Source organism: Pongo abelii, chromosome 13 (genome assembly GCF_028885655.2).
Source record: "Pongo abelii isolate AG06213 chromosome 13, NHGRI_mPonAbe1-v2.0_pri, whole genome shotgun sequence".
NCBI lineage: Eukaryota > Metazoa > Chordata > Mammalia > Primates > Hominidae > Pongo > Pongo abelii.
The window spans coordinates 118,491,684-118,511,263 of record NC_071998.2 but is presented as its reverse complement, the minus strand read 5'-3'; the positions used below and the strand labels follow the sequence as shown (position 1 = coordinate 118,511,263).

The window sequence follows — 19,580 nt, the reverse complement described above, 5'->3', positions numbered from 1 at the left end:
AGCAAGGTGGAAGAGAGTTCTCTTTCAGTTGTTCCTGACATCCAGTGTGTCCCTGGCCTGGCTGTTCAGCCCTCCCTGGATTCTGTGAGCCAATGGGTTCTTTTTTTTTTTGAGACAGTCTTGCTCTGTCGCCCAGGCTGGAGTGCAGTGGTGCCATCTTGGCTCACTGCAACCTCCGCCTCCTGCATTCAAGTGATTCTCCTGCCTCAGCCTCCCAAGCAGCTGGGATTACAGGTGTACGCCACAATGCCTGGCTAATTTTTTTTTTTTTTTTTGTATTTTTAGTAGAGACAGGGTTTTTTAGTCTTTAGTAGAGACGGGGTTTTGCGACCATGTTGGCCAGGCTGGTCTCAAGCTTCTGGCCTCAAGTGATCCACCAATCTCAGGCTCCCAAAGTGCTAGAATTGTAGGCATGAGCCACCGCAACCAGCCCAATGGGTCCTCTTTTGGTTGAAGTCAGCCAGTCTGTCTTTGTTGCTGCAGTTCAAAGAACCTTAACAAAGAGACCCCACCACCAGACACTGCCTCTTGGCACAGCTGCCTAAATAAACTAGCCTGGTGGCAGGAGAGAGGAGAGGCTCTCCAGGGCCCCAGTTCCTGCTTTCAGATGGCATCTCAAGAACAGGATCTGAAAGACCAATCCACCGTAATGGAACTGGAGAGGCATGACTCTAAAGGAAAGGTTTGTGGCCTAGACTTCACAAACCCAGGAGGTGTATAGAGGACTGAAAGTGCAGCTAAGCTTTTGTATCTGTGCATTTTCCCCGCAAGGGGTTCCATGTGGGCATCAGCTTCTTTGAAGCTCCGGCGGATCACGAGGTCAGGAGTTTGAGACCAGCCTGGCCAATATGGTGAAACCCTGTCTCTACTAAAAAATAAAAAAAATTAGCTGGGTGTGGTAGCAGGCACTTATAGTCCCAGCTACTCAGGAGGCTGAGGCAGGAGAATCACTTCAACCCGGGAGGCGGAGGTTGCAGTAAGCCGAGATCGCACCACTGCACTCTAGCCTGGGCAACAGAGTGAGACTCCGTCTAAAAAAAAAAAAAAAAAAAAGGCTCTAATTCTTAACCAAAGAATATATCAGAACCATCTGGAGAGTGTTAAAAATGGAGTTTCTTGGGCCACCCCTGGAGGTTGATTCCGTGGGCCACAGGTGGGTCTGGGCATTGCAGTCAGCCAAAGCTCTCCAGGTGATTCTGCTGTGCACCCCGGGGGAAGAAACTCTGCTCAAATTGCTGTAATACAGGCAGGCTGTTCTGAAGGAAACATCTTGTGCAGTTGTTCCAGAAAGGAAAAGGAAGAATGAAAACCATCCTGCTTTGTTTTGGTTTTGCACATATTGCTCAAGAAACAAATCCATGTAGAGGGTGGGTCTTGTCTTGTTTATCAGCAGCCGTGTGCGAGGGATTACAGTCTCACTGCCTGAGTCACTCTGGCTCCCACCCTGACTCAGGAAAGTGTTTTCTAAAGGTCAAATTGCATTGCTCCTCCCTTGTGGTTTGGAGTGGAACCCAAGGCTACCTGGTGTTGTGGCAGTAATAATAATGATGATAATTATAATCTAACGTAATGCGCCCGGCGCTATGCTCTGTATCTGTGCCACAAGACTTGAGGTGGAAACTCTTAGTAGCCCCGTTTTACAGATCAGAAAGTGGGGCTTACAGAGCTACTGCACGCTGGAGGCAGGACTTGATCCCAGGTGTGCGGCACTCTTGCGGTGGCTGGGGAGGAAGGCTAGCTGTTCAGAGGTCGGGCGCTGGTCCGAACATGAGGAAGGAGGAACACGGTGGCCATAACTGAAGTGATCTAGTAAACGGGAGACATTTCCTCCAGGAAGTCTGTAGTGGGTAAGACCCAGTTACTACCCTTGAGGAAAGGAAGGTGATGGGAACTAGCATCTATATGCACTGTGTGCCAGACTTGAGTAAACACTTCCAAGTCCTGTTCTTTGATTCCTATGAGGTTAGTAACTTTTATCATCGCCATTTTAAAGGAAGGCTCAGAGGCACTCTGCAGTCACACAGCTGGAGGGGTGCAGTGAGACGCGGAGGCTCCAAGTCTCTTCTGGTAACTTCTTCAGCCCTTCCTGCTCACTCCTGCCTGACTCCTTTTCCTGTCTGTCTCCGTGTGCTTCCTGCCTCTAGCTCCGATTCCCATGTCCAGTCTCTCCCAAACCCACTGGACTTGCCCTTGGTCTCTTCCATTCAATTCTTGACTCTCCTTCCAGGACTAGGCCCGGATCTGCTGCCTCTTCTTTTGGCTGTGGATGGCCCTGGGAGGCACGCCTGGCCTCAGATGCCCCTTGACCCAACTGGAGGAAGGGTGGGGGGCCCAGCAGAAGAGCCTGCAGCCTCCCTGGGCACCGTTTCAAAGCTGATGCTGCTCTCTCTGCTCTGGGTCTCAGCTCCTCCCCTCTTCTGCATTGTTGACCAACAGCCTGGGTCTGACGCGGAAGCAGAAGAATTCCCATTCAACTAGGCCCCAGGGATGGGGGGCCTCTCTGCCAGTAAGTGACACCCTCTGCTACTGAAAGGCCTCATGTTCCTGCCCTGCCAAGCCTGGGGTGGCCACCACGTGACAGCACCAGGGACACGTGTCTTCTGGGACTGCTTGTGAGCTGGGTGGCTGGCAAGTTTGTTTCTCCATGTCCCGGGGCAGGGGCAAGGGTGTGGGTGGTCATAATGCACCAGGGCTCTGGGCTGGCTGAGCAGAGTGCAGTTCCTGCTGCCAGCCCCGATATGGCACGGACAGCTGGAAAAACTGACCATGTGGCTTGACTATCTCAGAGGATTGCTCCATTTTTCCTCAGCATAATTTTTCCATGAATAATCTTTAAAGCTCTTTAAGTGGCTGTTTCTTTAGCAGTTTTATTGGAACATATGAGAACTGACAGTCTCTGTGGGGAACGAGATATCATGTTGAAAAAATATCTGGTTTTCATTACATTTCTTTCAAGAAAGCAACAGGCTGCCCAACAGACCACTCATTGATTGGAAGAGAAAGGAGCCCAGAGCCTCCTAACAACAGCCTTGGAGTGCACAGGACGATGAACAGTGATGGCAAAGACTCAGGATCTGAAGGGAGACAGGCCTGGTCCCCCACCTGTGTCTGCCACTTGCAGGCTGAGTGACCTTGGGCAAGTCACCTCACATCTCTGACCCTGAATTCTACATCTGCGAAACAGGAATGGTGACCCTGACTGACAGCCTCCCTGTGAGGAGTAAGCCATACGGCATCCCTCCCTTCTTCACGTGACAAACTTTTCCTGAGTCCTGACCTTGGGGGCAGGAGCTGGAGATACTACACTGGATTAGAAAGATGAGTTTCCAGTCAAGTGTGGGAGAGAGAAGTAGCCAGGTAATTACACCAGGAGAGACATCTACTTTTACATGAGAATAATAACAATAATAAATACGGTAAAGGCAACAACTACACCAGTAGTATAACTACAACAATAATGATGGTAATAATGACAGCAGCTAACATTTACTGAGCATCTACAAGGTGCCAGGAACTGTGATAAATGCTTTGTACACCTGATCTTATTTAAGCCACACATTAACACTGCCATGCAAGTACTGTTGCTATCTCACTTTTAGGCTGTAGAACCTGATGGGGGAAGAGTTCAGGAACTTGCCCGGTTGAGCAGCCAGTCAACGGGACAGCCCTGAGCACGGTGCACGTGAGAACACAGAGGGGACCCCTGGAGGGCCTGATGTCCAGGTGGGTGCAAGAGCTCCAGTAGGAGCGGTGATGGATGCAGACAGAATAACATGTGCACAGACTTGGGGTGACAGAGAGCAAGGCCTTTGAAGAAGCCTGGAGTTCAATGAGGGGAAGGTGTAGAGATTTTTAGGAAGGGGCACTGATGCATTCAGATGTGTACCCTAGAAAGTTTGCTTTGGTTGGAGAGCAACCGGATGTGGCCAAGACTTGACACCACAGGCTGGGGGTATGGAGGGAGGGGGACTTGGGGTGACCGTCGGTGGAGTGGTATCCCTGGTACTGTCAGGTTTTGGGGACACGATGAGAAGTTCATTTTGGGATTGATATCTGGAGGCCACTGGGTAGATGGGCACAGTGCTCATGGCTGCTGAGGAAGACATGTGTTTGGGATGGGAAGCCTCGTTCCCACGGATTTCCGGCAGCATCCAAGTGGCCTGCCTGGGACAGCACTGCCCTATTTAAGCAGCCTGGCAGCCTTGCTGCCGCTCACAGGGGCACTTTCCAAGTATCGCACATCAGAAATTAATGGGAGGCAGCTGTGGCAGAGGGGAAACTACTCAGCTTGGAGTCACAAGACTTGGGTTCCAGTCCAGCCTCTGCCCCACGCTGAGCTGGGAGCTCACAGTCCAGTCTCATTCTTTGGAGCCTGCGTTTTCTCATTGGAGGAGGGGGCTTGACGACCGTGCAACCGGGTGCTCTTGCAGGTACCACTCTGAGCCTCTGGTGCACACGGTGACTTTCGCCTAATGTGAAAGGGGCTCAGTGTCCTCAGTGTTTCTCCTGGCCAGGCTGAGAATCCGGTTCCCAAGGACTCAGGCCCTCTCCAGGTCTGCCAGACCCTGTGGCTCTCCAGGATGCTGGGGACCCTCTGCACAGAAAGTCTGTGTTGAAACCCTTCTCTGGCCAGGTTTCACAGTGGAGCCTGGGAGCCGGTCACTTTCACATTCACACACATTGTTTCTCATACATGCAGCTCTCACGAGTTCTCGCTGTCAGCCAAGAGCTGTCTCACACATCATTTAGAGGGCCTGGTTCATTTCCTTTTTTTTTTTTTTTTCTTGAGACGGGGTCTTGCTCTGTCACCCAAGCTGGAGCGCAGTGGCGTGATCATGGCTCACTGCAGCCTCCACCTCCTGGGATCAAGCGATCTCGCCTAAGCCCTGAGGAGCTGGGGCTGTAGGCACATGCCACCATGCCCAGATAATTTATACACTTTTGTAGAGATGGGGTTTTGCCATGTTGCCCAGGCTGGTCTTGAACTCCTGGGCTCAAGTGATCCTCTTGCTTCGGTTTCCCAAAGTGCTGGGATTACAGGTGTGAGCCACTGCACCTGGTTGACCTTGATCATTTCTTTCTGCAAATGGCATCCAATCACCCATCCTAGGGCAGATTCCTAGGCCATGGGGAGCGCAGAGCAGCAGATGCTGGGGGAGCCGCTGGTACTCGTGAGGAGCTGGGCCACATCCAGGCAGGGAGTTGGCCAGAGGTGGGTTTGAGTCTCGCCTCTTCTGCTTGACCTTGACGTGACAGGCTGCTGAGATGGGTGACTCCAAGAACAAAGAAGATGTGAAATCCCAGAGTAACGGGCCACAACTGGCCTCCTATCCCTGAGCTCCTCAAGGAGGGCCCCTCCCGCCCATCCATTCCGAAAATATAAACGGGCAGCGAGAGTATGTTTCCAGAGAGAGGAGCACATGGAAAGAGGGCCTACCACTTGCCCCTGGCTGTTCTCTTTTTCTTCTCACACATAGTTAGGGGGAGTCTCCACAGACCCCTGTGGAGGTTGAACTATGTCTCTAGCAGTCAGGAGACCCAGGGGAGCTGCTGTGCCTTACTTAGGCCTGACGAGGCCAAACGGCTGTGCCAGAAGACAGCGGTGGCCACAGGCAGGTCTTTTGTGCTCACAGGTCTGTTAGAATGAGGACAGGTATGGCCTCCTGTGGACCCAGGTGGCCCATGTGAGGAAAGCTGGCAGAGTTGAGGGCTGGAGGGGACCCAAGCATCAGGAAGCTGGCAGTGGGCACCAGACTTTGCAGGGGAGGCAGGGAAGGGGCTGCAGGGGTCCCCAAAATAGATTTGCATCTGCCTGGGTCAAGGGACTTGGGGAATCTCTGAAATACCCATGAAAGTGCCTGGGAGAAGAAGCATCAGCGATATCGGCTGCCAGCTAGAAGGCCCTGTGAAATGGTTTGCCCCCTCCAAATCTCATGTTGAAATGTGATTTCCAGTGTTGGAGGCAAGGCCTGGTGGGAGGTGACTGGATCCGGGGGCAGATCCTTCATGAATGGTTTAGCACCATCCCCTTGGTGATAAGTGAGTTCTCACTCAGTTCATGTGAGGTCTGGTTGTTTAAAAGTCTGGGAACTCCCCTCTCCTCACCCCTGGCTCTCTTGCTCCTGCTCTCACCATGTAACATGCTTGTTCATCCTTTACCTTCTGCAAGCTTCTTGAGGCCCTCACCAGAAGCCAAGCAGATGTTGGTGCCATGCTTGTAAAGCTTGCAGAACTGGGAGCCAATTAAACCTCTTTTTAAAATAAATTACTCAGCCTCAGGTATTTATTTATGGTGATGCAAGAATGTCCTAATACAGAAAATAGGTACTAGGAGTGGGGTATTTTCTGTATTAGTACATTTGCATTACTGTAAAGAGATACCTGAGGCTGGATAATTTATAAAGAAAAGACGTTTAGGCTGGGCGTGGTGACTCACACCTGTAATCCCAGGACTTTGGGAGACCAAGGTGGGCAGATCACCTGAGGTCAGGAGTTCAAGAGCAGCCTGGCCAACATAGTGAAACCCATCTCTACTAAAAATACAAAAATTTGCTGGGCATGGTGGCGGGCGACTGTAATCCCAGCTACTTGGGGAGGCTGAGGAAGGAGAATCACTTGAATTCAGGAGACAGAGGCTGCAGTGAGCCGAGATCACATCACTGCACTCCAGCCTGGGTGACAGAGCGAGACTCCGTCAAAAATTAAAAAAAGGAATGAAGGAAGGGAGGGAGGAAGGGAGGGAGGGAGGGAGGGAGGGAGGAAGGGAGGGAGGGAGGGAGGGAGGAAGGAAGGGAGGGAGGGAGGGAGGGAGGAAGGAAGGAAGGAAGGAAGGAAGGTTTAACTGGCTCATGGTTCTACAGGCTGTAAGGAATTATGCTGCCAGCATCTGCTTCCAGTGAGGGCCTCAGGAAGCTAAGGTACAAGTCACCACGCCTTGCTGATTTTTTTTTTTTTTTTTTTTTTTAAACAGATGGGGTTTTGCCATATTGCTCAGGCCAGTCTCAAACTCTACTCTGGGCTCAAGCCATCTGCCTGTCTCAGCCTCTCAAAGTTCCAGGATTACAGGCATGAACCACCACACCTGGCCCCTAAACATGAGATCTGCAGGGGAAACATACTCTCGCTGCCCATTTATATTTTCCGAATGGATGGGCGGCAGGGGCCCTCCTTGAGGAGCTCCAGGGATAGGAGGCCAGTTGTGGCCCATTACTCTGGGATTTCACATCTCCTTTGTTCTTGAGTCTCTCATCTCAGCAGCCTTGACATCAAGGTCAAGCAGAAGAGGCGAGACTCAAACCCACCTCTGGCCAACTCCTTGCCTCGATGTGGCTCATATGACCCTATGCTCCAATTACGACTGTATCCTCTCCCCCAGTTGCCACAGGCCAAAGAGACGGAGAAAGGCCTAGGGAGGGAGAAGGGCCAAATACCCCTCCTCTCTTGCCACAAGCAGCCAGGCCTGAAGCACCCCAACTAGGTTGTGACAAGGAGATTAGAGTTAGTTAGATCAGGTTTGGAGTTCTGATTCTTATATGGAAGTTGCCTTCTGAGGACCAACTGGGGACAATGTGTGACTCAAAAGTGACTGTAGGAAAGTCAAGGGCATGCCAATGTAATGCCTACTTGCACTATATGGATACATGGAGCTGTGGGGACAGAGCCCAGAGGCTGTCCAGAGCCTTGGGCTTGGCAACTAGTTCTGCCACTTCCTCAATGCATGAGGCTGTGCGAGCACCTGCATCTTCACCTATAGAATGGGGATGACACTGGCCCCACCTCACAGTGTCTGTGTCAGGGTCACTGAGTGAGCACATGAGAAGTACTTACGATGGTGCTTGGCAGACAGTACATGCTCAATGCAGCTCAGCTGCTATGACTGGTATTATGTAACTCTTGGAGCCTCTGTTTCCCTCCTGTGGAACAGCTGAGGTGTTTTAAAACCTCAGCTTTAAAACCTGTCCACAAAGTCTTTGATGCTGCTCCCATTCAGTGGTAGGGTCTAAGTCCCTCTCCTTGGACCCGCAGGCTTTCGTGACTGCCCTGAGCAGCAGAGTGTGGCAGCAGTAAGGCTGCATGACTTCTGAGGCTGGCAGAAGGGCTCTGTGATTCAGGTTCTACCCTGCTCTCCTCAGCCATTTGCTCTGGGTGAAAGCCAGCTGCCCTGCAGGAGGCTGCAATACTGAGGCTGCCATGCTGTCAGGAGGCCCAGGCCACAGTGGGAGGCCACAGGTAAGTGTTCTGTGCCTCCCGCTTGTAGCCCAAGCCCCATCTGGCAGCAAGCACTGAGCATGTGAGTGAAGATGGCTCCAGGTGACTCCAGCTCCAGCCTGAGCCCTGTTCAGCTTCCTGACCCACAGAGTCTATGCATGTAATAAAATGGTTGTTTCATGCCCTTAGGTTCTGGGGTGGCTCGTGAGTGACAGCAGTACTGGTATGCTGGTGAGTGCCTCAGCGGGAGCTCTCTCTGTCCCCCTACCAACTCCCCGATGTCTGGACGGCACCAGAGCCCGCCTGGGAGGCCACGAGCTAACACTCTCAAGAGGTGAGTGTATGCCAGGCGCTGGACTAAGGGGACTTCCCCAGAGACCCTGTGAAGTATGTCTGTATGAAGATTCCTATTCCTATTTCTCCAATAGGAAAACAGACTTAGGGGGATCAAACCAATGACCCAAGGGCCTACAGCTAAGAACTGCTGGAGCCAGGCTCTGAACTGCGCTCTGCCTGACTCCAGAGGTGGTTTCTACCACCAGGCAATACAACAGGGAGACACACAGGTGTGTCAGAGAGCAGTCCTCACAGTGCGAGCACAGAAACCAGAGGCCAAGGCTGAAGATTTTCCTGGACTCGCGGTGCTGCCCAGGAATCTTCTGAGAAAACCTGTCAGTTGGTAAAGCCACGTGGAGGCAGGGCTAACAAAATCTGGAAATGTCTTCACCAGTTCCAAAGTACACACAAACATTACTTGCCCTCTCTGGGGGTCAACGTTCTTTATGATTTTTTTCTCTCCAGGAAAATATTAGTTCATTTATAGAAACTAAACATTACATGTGGAGGGAAAATGGAAAACGTGGCATTCTTGGCCTTTTTTTTCTCCACAGACACAGAAACTGAGAAGGTTTCTCCATTTCCTTTCTCACAGCCTATTTGTTGGTGTGGAACTGCCTGTGAAGTCATTCTGCAGGGGTGGAAAGTGGGGGCCAGCTCTCTGTGGGCAACAGGGACCATCCCAGAGACAAAGGGCAGCCTCAGCCCACAGACCACTTCGGACGTGAATCAAGGCCTCAAAGGGCGAGAGACCTGGGCCACTGTGGGCTGGGTAGAGGGGTAGAGGCATGGGCGCTGCCTAGAAGAGGTCCAGAGAGACCGCCCGGCATATTGGTCTTGCTCCCACTGCCTCCTTTCAGCTCCTCAGTGTGTCCGTCCTTGCCCCTGGCAGCTTTTGCTGCCTGTTTCCCCGACTAAAATGTGAGCTTTAGGGGGAAGGTTCTTGCCTTCTCTTGCTGGGCACCTGGCTCACAGCAAGTCCTTGGCCTGGAAGTCTTGGGTGAATGAATGAATGAACATGTCTCAGGGCCTCTCCTTGGCAGGTGTGGGGGATGTGCCTACTGGAAAGGGCACTGAGCTGAAGCCTAAACCCCCTCCTGAGGAGCCGGGGAAGCCTGCGTTCCTCCCATTCCTGGGACTGCAAGAGGCACATTCCTGTCCCTGAGTCTGGTCAGGCTCCTGCCACGCAGCTCAGTCTGGCTGCCAGGTCCAGAAAGGCCTCCTCGGAGCTGCCCCTCTGGCCCCACCCTCCCCAGGACCCCAGGCCACCGCACAGCTGCAGCAGCACCCACTCTCTGTCTTCTGAGGCTGCTAGTGGGAAGCTGGGACCCCCGAGTGTGTCTGAAGCCTTCCAGGCACTCCTCGACCCTCTGGTGATCAATGAAAACCTTCACATCCTGCTTCCAGGGCTGAAGCCAGGGATTTGGAAAACTGGTTGAAAACACTCCTATGAGCTGGGGCTTGCTCTGCTGTGGAAAACTGCCGGCATCAGCACTTCTCCCAAGGCTGTGCCGAGTCAGCAGTCGGCCCACTCTGGAGCTGCCTCTGAGGACCAGGTGCCTACAGGACCCTGTAAGCAGCTTGAAGAGTTGTGGCTGACGGAGGGATTTCTGTCCTGGGCTCTAGGAATTCTAGACTGGGCCCTTCCTCAAGGGGCTTTCAGTCTGGCGGAGCAGACAGACATGGGCAAATAAGCACACAACTAACTGTGCCATCACTGCAGAAGGAAGTGCCACAGAGGGGCATGAGGGCCAGGTGCAGGAAGGAGCCAGGGCCAGCATGTGCCTGTAAAAGCCAGACAGTAAATAGCTCAGGCTCTGCAGGCCACAGGGTCTTTGTCCCAAGCACTCAACTCTGCCACTGCTGCATGAAAACAGCCACAGGTGATATGTCAACCAAAGAGGGGTGGCTGTGCCCATATGAAAACAGAGGGTGGATTTGTCCCCCAGTTTGCCAGGGCCTGGTTGTTACAGGGCCTGACCTGATCGGGGGTGGGGGTGATAGTGGGGAGAAGGCTTCCCCGAGGCAGTGATGTTTAGCTAAAAGCTTCAGGCTGAGGCAGTGATGGAGGCAGAATCACAATATTGACAGTTATGATAATCACATCACCATGATCAAGTTCCACCTAACACGTGTGTTCTATGTTGCACACTGTGCTAACAACACAACCCTGTGAAGGAGGAAGATTTTATACCCACTTTACAGATGGAGACACTGAGGCTTGGCAGTATGCTGAGTAGTCTGTTCACACAATTCAGTTGCATTTTTTGCCCTGCCCACTTGCCACTTCTGGTCGGGGGAGGCTGCCCCCTGAGATCCATCTCCTGGACCCCTTGCCCCCAGCTTTCTATTGGATTTGGCCAATGAAAGGCTCTGGCGGCAGACTGAGGGCTGGAGGAGAGAGAGGCCAGGGATTTCTCTCTGCTCCCTCCTGCTTCCCCCTCCGTGCCCACAGACCCTGCACAGCCAATCATCCTCCAGAACTCAGCCATCCCTGGGGTTGGTAACACTTCTTCCCCATGCCCTTCAGCCTAGGACTCCACCCACCCCAGGACCCTGGGCCGGCCCATGGGTGCCTTGCCATGCTTTATTGGTTCTGTTCATTAAAGTCTCTTCATGTGAACCATCTGGGGTCCATTCTGTCCCCTGCCAGGGCTCTGATGCTGGAGGCTGGCTGGCTTGCTGGTTTTTGGTCTCACATGGCTAATAAACAACAGAGCCAAGTAGAGGTGTGGGTGGATCGTGGGAAAGGAGGCTGTACCTGAGAAGGCTGGGCCAGGGCTGGCTCCTGGCTCCCCAGCTGACTTCCAGGACAGTCAGGGGTCAAAAGAGGCCAGGAAATGCAGTGCCTCCTTTCCTGCCCCACGGCCCAGTGAGTGACCCCATTCTTGAGGCGCCCAATTAGCACTTTTAGTTTTCTAAGCCTGGCTCCAGGTCTGCAACCTCCTGTTCTTCTCCCTAACCCTAGCAGGGGGAGCCAGTGTTGCTCAGCGCAGACCTGGGCTGGGGGCTAGGGCTGAGGCTGAGGCTGAGGCAGGGCCCTGGGCTCTTCCTCAGGGAGGGGATAGTGGGGCAGATGGTGGTGAAATGCAGGGACCAGCTGGGTCAGATAGATGCCTGGAGGGGAAGAGGAAGCCTCTGTCGCCATTGCCCTGGCAGGAAGCAGCATGCAGGCGTGTTGAATGGCTGGTGCTAGGGAGAGCCAGGCTGGCAGATGAGGGCTTGGGCTGGAGGTGAGGGTGGAGGCACCAGGGAGGAGGAGAGCCCTCTGAGCCTCAGTCGTGAGGCTGCAGCAACAGGATCTCCTCCACACTTGGGCTAGTGTATACCAGGGGCTCACCCAGAGCTGCAGCCTGGCTCTTCATCCACCCATCTATCCACCCACCCACCCACTCACCCATCCATCTCTCTCCTCCAAAAACCCTACGAAAATTGAGCATCTACAAAGGGCAGGCATAATGCCAGGTGCTAAAGATCCAAAGAGGAATGAGTCGGGCCCAGTGACCAGACAGAGAATAATGACAAGTTGTGGTGAGTGCCATAAAGAAGCCAAGAGCTGAAATAAAGGCCGCCCTGAGCCCAACAGGATGAGCAGGAGCAGACCACAAAAACAAGGGGAAGAATGTCTAAGGCTCGAGCGAGGGGCCTGGGGAGGAGAACTTCACAGAGGCCTTGCTACTCTTAGGCAGAGGTGAGGCTAGAGTGTGGCCTGTGGATGGACAGAGCCACTAGGGAGAGGCAGACTTGACTCACACCAAGGCGAACACCATCCTGTGCCTGACCTGGGCCCTCCCACCTCTCCCTGCTCAGTGGCTCCAGCATGGAATCAGGCAGCAGGAAGGGGCACCGGGAGATGAGTATTCCAGAGCTGTCTGAAGGACAGCAAGTGTGGCATGGAGACTTCTTGGCATTTAGAGAAGTCCAGGGATGTGGCTCATCCTGTGAAGGCTATTGAACTGAAGAGGCTGCAAAGGCCAAACAGGCCTCTTATTCACACTAATTTGGAGGGGACTCGGAAGGACAGACCACCACTTTCATTTTGCTCCAGAATTCTGGCACTATCTCCTGATGCCACAGGCTAGTCTTTGCTAGCATTCCTTCCGTAGCTCTAAACAACTGCTGTCTCCTACAGTCTTCTGATAGGAACCCTGCCCTGCTCCCTCCTTGTCCCCCACAGGTCAGTTGTAGGTGACTGCGCACCTAAAAGGAGCAATGCTGACCGAGGGGGAAGGTATTCTAGAATGGCAGAAATGACAAAGTAGAGACAAGACCAGCACTAGGAGCTTTCCTTCTGGCCACCCTTGCTGGGGGTCACCTGCCACGTATGGAAGGCAATGGATTTGGAAGACTGCAAGAGATATTTTAATACTGGGCTTATGGAAACCCTGTGAAAATCAAGCTTCCACCAGAACTGTCTTGAGGTATAGACAACAGCATTTCCAGAGGCCCCAAGAATCAAGCAGCATGTCTCTCTAAGATACCAGAGGCCTCCAGGGGTGCTGGAGGCAGGGTCCGGCTTGTACAATGTAGCCAGGAGAGGCTGGAAAAGGCAAGCAGCCCGAAGTCCCCCGCTAGGAATCAGGGCAGAGCCTTACTGGGTGGGGCTCATGAGAGGCTGCCACACTGGCCCTATGGGCTCTGTGGTCCTGTGTCCACCAGGAGCTGTTACAGAGGTTGGCCTGGCACCAGAGAGTGGGGAGAGTGGCTTGAGCAAGTCAACGAGCTAGGGGAGGTGTGGCACCACGTAGCAGCTTGTAGCAGCCACCCCCTTACAAACACGGCACATCAGACTCTGAGCCGAGTGCCTTCCAAATAGTATTTTGTTTTTGACATTCCAACGTTCCTGGGAGGAGGGTTTCATCATCCCATTTTATAGGATAAAAAAAAAAAATGAGGCCCAAAGGGGTTACATCACTTGTCCAAGACTGCAGTGGCCTAGAATCCAGGGTGGTATGACCTAGAGTGCAAACCAGGGGGAGGAAGTGCTGTTGGGTTCCCCTTGACCCCCCACGCCCCCAACCTCTCCCTGGACAGCAGTGGAGATCAGCTCCTGTCGCTGAGAGTCAGTTGGAATATGAGTAAAAAGTAACCATTAAATAATAACGATGAAGCAGCCAACACTGAGCGCACTTTCATAATATCAGTGTGAGCAGAGCACTTTACAGGCAGGCATGAGCTTACTCAGGCATCACAACAACCCGAGAAGGTAAGTCATCATATTATCTTCATTCTGTGGATGAGGCCACTGAAGATTACAGGTAAAGCGACAAAGCCAGGAAACAGCGGAGCTCGGGCTTGACTGCAAAGCCTGGGCTCAAATCACTAGGGGACAGTGTATGTGTGTGTGTTTCACAAGTCTGATGAGCCACCTGCATCTGGTGGCACCAAATACCCTGGGCATCCTCCGCACCCCTCCAGGGCACATAAACCCAAGCCTGGGCAGCAGCCCCGCTAAGGGTCCGGAGAGCCTGGAGAAGATGCTGGGGCTTTCTCTACCTTGTGTGTGCTCCCAACTCGGGGCTCTGATCCTGCCTCTCTTGGGGCTGTTCAGGCCCAGGCTCTAACACTCAGGCTCTTCCAGGGAGCCCCGGCACAGAGGGGAACCACAGAAGTCCCGCACGATCAGGAGCCTGGGCAGGTTGGTGCAGGAGGGCTGTGAACAGGGATAGCTGAGTCTGTTAAGCTGCAAACTTGATTTGCCCTTGGCCTCCCCAGTCAAGGCCAACTCTGGCAGCCACAGTTAGGCTATTAAGTGGGTTTGCTCCCACTTGAGGTAGCTACGATACCTGCAAGATCTTCCTTGGAAGAGACTAGTCTTGGAGAGCTGCTTCCTGGTTCGATTCTGAGCGACAGTCTGAAAACAAAGATTTTCATAATATCAGATGAGCTCTGGTTTACCACACAGGAACCTGTTTGGGGCTGGGAAAAGCTACTATAGTCACAGAAGCCAGGAATACTGTGAGATCTGCTCCAGATCACAGTCACTTCCCTCTGAGGTCTCCAGGGGGTTTCCACAGCCAAGAAACAATGGTTAAGAAGGACAAAGTGAAAAGGAGTTGAGTGTGGCCTACTGTCTACTGAGCACAGATGTGTTCACTCTGAACTAGTACATTTTCTAGACGAGGAAACTGAGGAGTGGTGAGGTTAAGCAGCTTCCCCAAATTCATAGGATTAGCAAGTGGCAGAGTAGGGGATCAAACCCAGGACTGTGTGACCCTGAACCAGAGTTAGTTTTTTCTTTCTTTTTCTTTCTTCTTTCTTTCTTTTCTTTCTTTCTTTCTCTCTCTCTTTTCTTTCTTTTCTCTCTCTCTCTTTCTTTCTTTTGATGGAGTCTTGCTCTGTCGCCAGGCTAGAATGCAGTGATTCTCCTGCCTCGGCCTCCCAAGTAGCTGGCTGGGAATACAGGCGTGCGTCCCCAACCCCAGCTAATTTTTGTATTTTTAGGAGAGACAGGGTTTCACCATGTTGGCCAGGATGGTCTCAATCTCTTGACCTTATGATCTGCCCGCCTCGGCCTCCCCTTTTTTGAGACAGAGTCTCGCTCTGTCACCCAAGCAACAGTGCAGTGGCAAGATCTGGGCTCACTGCAGCCTCTGCCTCCCAGGTTCAAGCGATTCTCATGCCTCAGCCTCCCAAGTAGGTGTGATTACAGGCGTGTGTCACCATGCCTGGCTAATTTTTGTATTTTTAGTAGAGGTGGGGTTTCACCATGTTGGCCAGGCTGGTCTCGAACTCCTGAGCTCAAGTGACCAGCCCACTTTGGCCTCCCAAAGTGCTGGGATTACAGGCATGAGCCACCGCATGTGGCCTCTGAACCGGAGTGTTTAATCATTACACTGCACTCCCCATCATCAGATGCCCTTAGAAAGGGACAAGGCAACAGACATGCTATGAGGACTGGCCCTTCAATATATCTTTTTAAAGCACTGATTAAGAACTTCTGGGTGAAAATGACAGAGTGAGACTAGATGCCAGACTCTCCCTTTCCTCCCAAAACCAACAAAAAATTATAAAAGTTTACGAGTGAAAGAACTCACCAGGTGCAACGGAACAACGGAAGGGGCATAATTTAAAGCCATGAACTTCAAAGAATTAGAGTCAAGGAAAGAAAAAGAAGATTCTGAAACCAGACCAAGAGTTGCATCATGGCATGGCTCCTGTCAAGCCCAATGAGAGGTCTCACTGGGTCTGAGTGGGGGTCCTTATGGTTCCCTCTGCTGAATGGCACCAGATGCTAAGGAAATAGGTGGAGAGCATGGCAGCTCCTCTGATGGAAATGAAGGCTCCATGGGGCATGATGTGAAACCTGAGGGTATCTCTTTCTGGAATGGGATACAGCTCCCCAACGAGGTGAAGGAAACTCCAACATAGGCCTTTTGCCAGAACACACATATGTGAAACAGACTGCTTGCTTACTGCCTCCACAGAGCCTGAGCCTTCTACTCCCCCAGGCTACAGAAGAGGAGAAAGACTAAAACCCCTGGACCTCCCAGCTAGCAGTAAGGGGTTCCCCTCTCACACACATGGGAAGAGGGCCAGACATCTCTCCCACCCTCAAATCATAGCCATGGAACATCCAGACAGAGCCTCTCAAATGGTATGGCAATACAGCCAACATCCTCTTGCAAAAGAAGGAAAGAGAACAGGCGAGCATTGCCCAATGGCCCAACCGAGAAGGCAGCCCCAGGAGCAGACGAAATCCCCTCAAGTGCTTAGAGCAGTGGAACAACTTATTACAAACACAAGTAAAACAAAACCTGAAAAATGAGATGCTAAAATAAAGGAATGAGAAGAAAAAAGGAGATTGAAGACCTAGGGGGAACAAATCCAGGACTGAAATAAGAGAGTGCTGAATGAATACCTAAGTAGAAATAGACAATCCCAGTGACAGCTGATGAACAAGGTGGAGATTGCCGCTGTTAGCAAGAAGCGAATGGCTATGATGGGCAGAGAGCATCCAACACGGATTCCTGGAATCCCTGGAAGAGAGAAGCCACGAAATGGCACAGAAGTAGTCAAAGATATAAACAAAAGGAATTCTTCTGCCATGAAGAAAGATGACGACACCATGGTCTGGGGAAATCTGGTACAGAACCCTCTACTCTGAGGCATTCTCTTATGAAGCTTTTGAACTTTAAGGAATTCTTCACTTACCAGGCAGACAAGATCCTTAACACGAGGAAAAAAAAAATCAGACGGGCTCATTCTCTACAGCAACATCCAAAGCCAGAGACAACAGCACACGGCCTGCAGCGCTGAGGGAAAGAAGCAAAGGAGGGCAGCCCGCAAGGCTGGGTCCAGTCCAATGCAGGCATTTCCCTGAGGGAAGGCAGGGCATGCGGGCCCTGTGAGCACTTTTATTATTTTGGTGGAGCAGTAGGTAGGGGCACCTACTTCCTGATGAAATGCAGCTAAATAAGGGACTGATTAAAATAAAGACTCCAGGAATGGAGAAACTATGGAGAAACAACAGGTGGTAAAAACTGAATCTGTTTAAAAATACTAAACAGTAAGAATTACGATTCCTGAACCTGTTTATGTTATAGGCTTGGACAATGTGGTAATAATAACATAACTAACAAAAAGTTGGAAACTGGTGAGGTGAAGTTAGTTAAGGAAGGGGGAGAGGGCTAATATTTTCTCATCTTTCATAACCAGAGTTGGCTGACACTGTTCACAATGGAAACCTAGTTAAAATAAAACTTATTGACTCAAGCCTCCTAATGTTTTTCCTGACCTCTATTATTATTATTATTATTATTATTATTATTATTATTATTATTATTATTTTGAGATGGAGTCTCACTCTGTCACCCAGGCTGGAGTGCAGTATTGTTACAATCTCAGCTCACTGCAACCTCTGCCTCCCAGGTTCAAGCAATTCTCTTGCCTCAGCCTCCTGAGTAGCTAGGACTACAGGCACATGCCACCATGCCCGACTAATTTTTGTATTTTTAGTAGAGACGGGGTTTCACCATGTTGGTCAGGCTGGTCTTGAACTCCTGACTTCAGGTGATCTGCCGTCCTTGGCCTCCCAAAGTGCTGGGATTACAGGCATGAACAGGCATGAGCCACTGTGCCCGGCCCTCTTTTATTAATCTTAGAAGGCTCTTTTGGAAAATAATCTCTCTTTTGGTAAATAAATATTTAAAGAGCAGCATTTTTTTTCACATTTCAGTTTTTTTCTGGTTAAATTAAAATGAAATTAAAATTAGTATCTTAAATTAAAAATAGCTAGTGTAGTAGAATCCAATTTTAATATTCTATCCTTCTATCCATCCATCTATCCATCCTTCCCTACATATATATATACATTTTCTATGCATAGAAAAATGTCCAAAAGTATGTTCATTTAATGCTAATGGTCATGCTTTCTAGGTAATGGGAAATTGGGTAATTTTTCTTAAGTAAAATAAAATAGAATAAAGGCTGTGGGAAATAAAGCACTGGTTAGACCTCTTGGCATAACATCTCCAAAGCAGATGGGGGAGAACGTCAGCAATGCAATGCCACCAATGTAACAACTAAGCCATTGCATCCTTGTGGGTGAGGAGCCAGCCTCCAGATGTGAGTTGGGCCATGGCATGTGGCTCCTCAAGCAGAATCACAGGCTCTGCCCATCTCTTGCCCCTTGGAGCCAGGACCTCCCTGGGGAGGAACTCCCTCGATGGTCTGAGGGCCGGGGGTGAGAATGCAGGCCTCCTCCCTGGGTTTGTCCACTCTGACCACAACAAAGAGCTAGGCTGACTGTTGTTTAGCATCAGGTGCTGGGGCGTTACTCCTTCAAAGTAGAAGGAGTAATTACTCATGATTTGCAGCTTGTCCAAAGATTACCTCATGGTCAGAAGTATTTATAGGCCATTTTTCTCTCTAAAGCATATTAGTGTTAATGAAAAACCACTGTCTCCTTTATCACAATACTGGTGCGTAACTGGAAAATATTATCCCAGAAACTAAGTGGGAATAATTTTGTACTCCAGGGCATTCTTTTCAGGAAAAGCAAATGCTTTGTAAATAAATAAAATGAACTTGATTTGTGGTAAGCATAATTTTAATGGTAATCTCTGGCTTTCATCTATTGTTGTTACTATTATCTAATAGATCACAATTTCATATTATAGTTTAACAAATTATTATATAAAACAACTAAAAGCATTATGTCTATGTTCCAAAAGATCATTAGAACCACCTAGGGAGCTTTGAAAAAATACAGATTTTCAGGCCCCACCCCAGACATCTGGATGGTTAGAGTTTCCCAGGTGACTGGTTCACAGCCACGGCTGCAGACCACTCCTGTAAAGCTGACCAGGTGGGACACTGCTTGAACATCCATTCCCCTTAGGGTCTTTCCTGGTGAGCGAATTGTGCGTAACGTGGGGGTTGTCTCTGTGGCTACAGTTCTCTACAGTTTTCACTAACTTAGATGAAGACCGTGCAGTCTGGCTAATTAAATTCACAGACACAAAACTGGAAGAGAGAAAACATACACTGGAATAACAAGATTCCAAGGAATCATGGCATATTGGAAGCCATCATAAGATAAGATTTAAAAGAATACAGATGCTTCTCAATTTACAATGGGGATACATCCCAATAAACCCATCATAAGTTGAAACTATTACAAGTCAAAAATCCATTTAATACATTTAACCTACCAAACACCATAGCTTAGCCTAGCCTACCTTAAATGTGCCCAGAACACTTACAAGAGCTTACAAAATCGTCTAACACAAAGCCTATTTTATAAGGAAGTGTTGAATATCTCATGGCATTTATTAAATACCGTGCTGAAAATGAAAAACAGAATGGCTGTATGGGTACTCAAAGTACAGTTTCTACTGAATGTGTGTTGCTTTCGCACCACTGCAAAGTTGAAAAATCGTTAAGTTGAACCATCCTAAGTCGGGCACCATCCGTGAATGTGAAGTTGACATTTAAGTGGTAAATGATTGATTACAAGAAGGCTGGGACTTGCCTTAATACCAGGTCATATGAAAAAGTACTGAGGTTCTTAGTCTCAAGCTGAAAATGGGCCA

The 19,580-nt window shown here is 50.4% G+C and overlaps 1 protein-coding gene across 16 annotated transcripts in view; it reads right to left on the bottom strand.

Annotated features, from left to right (window-relative positions):
* The window catches only part of RALGPS1 (Ral GEF with PH domain and SH3 binding motif 1), a 313,313-nt gene that overhangs the window by 31,223 nt on the left and 262,510 nt on the right, over positions 1-19,580 (bottom strand). For all 16 annotated transcript variants that reach the window (XM_054520658.2, XM_054520645.2, XM_054520654.2 and 13 more), the window contains one exon: positions 14,331-14,398. In XM_054520658.2, the coding sequence (XP_054376633.1) occupies positions 14,331-14,398 (68 nt within the window). The remainder of the gene's footprint in view (positions 1-14,330; positions 14,399-19,580) is intronic.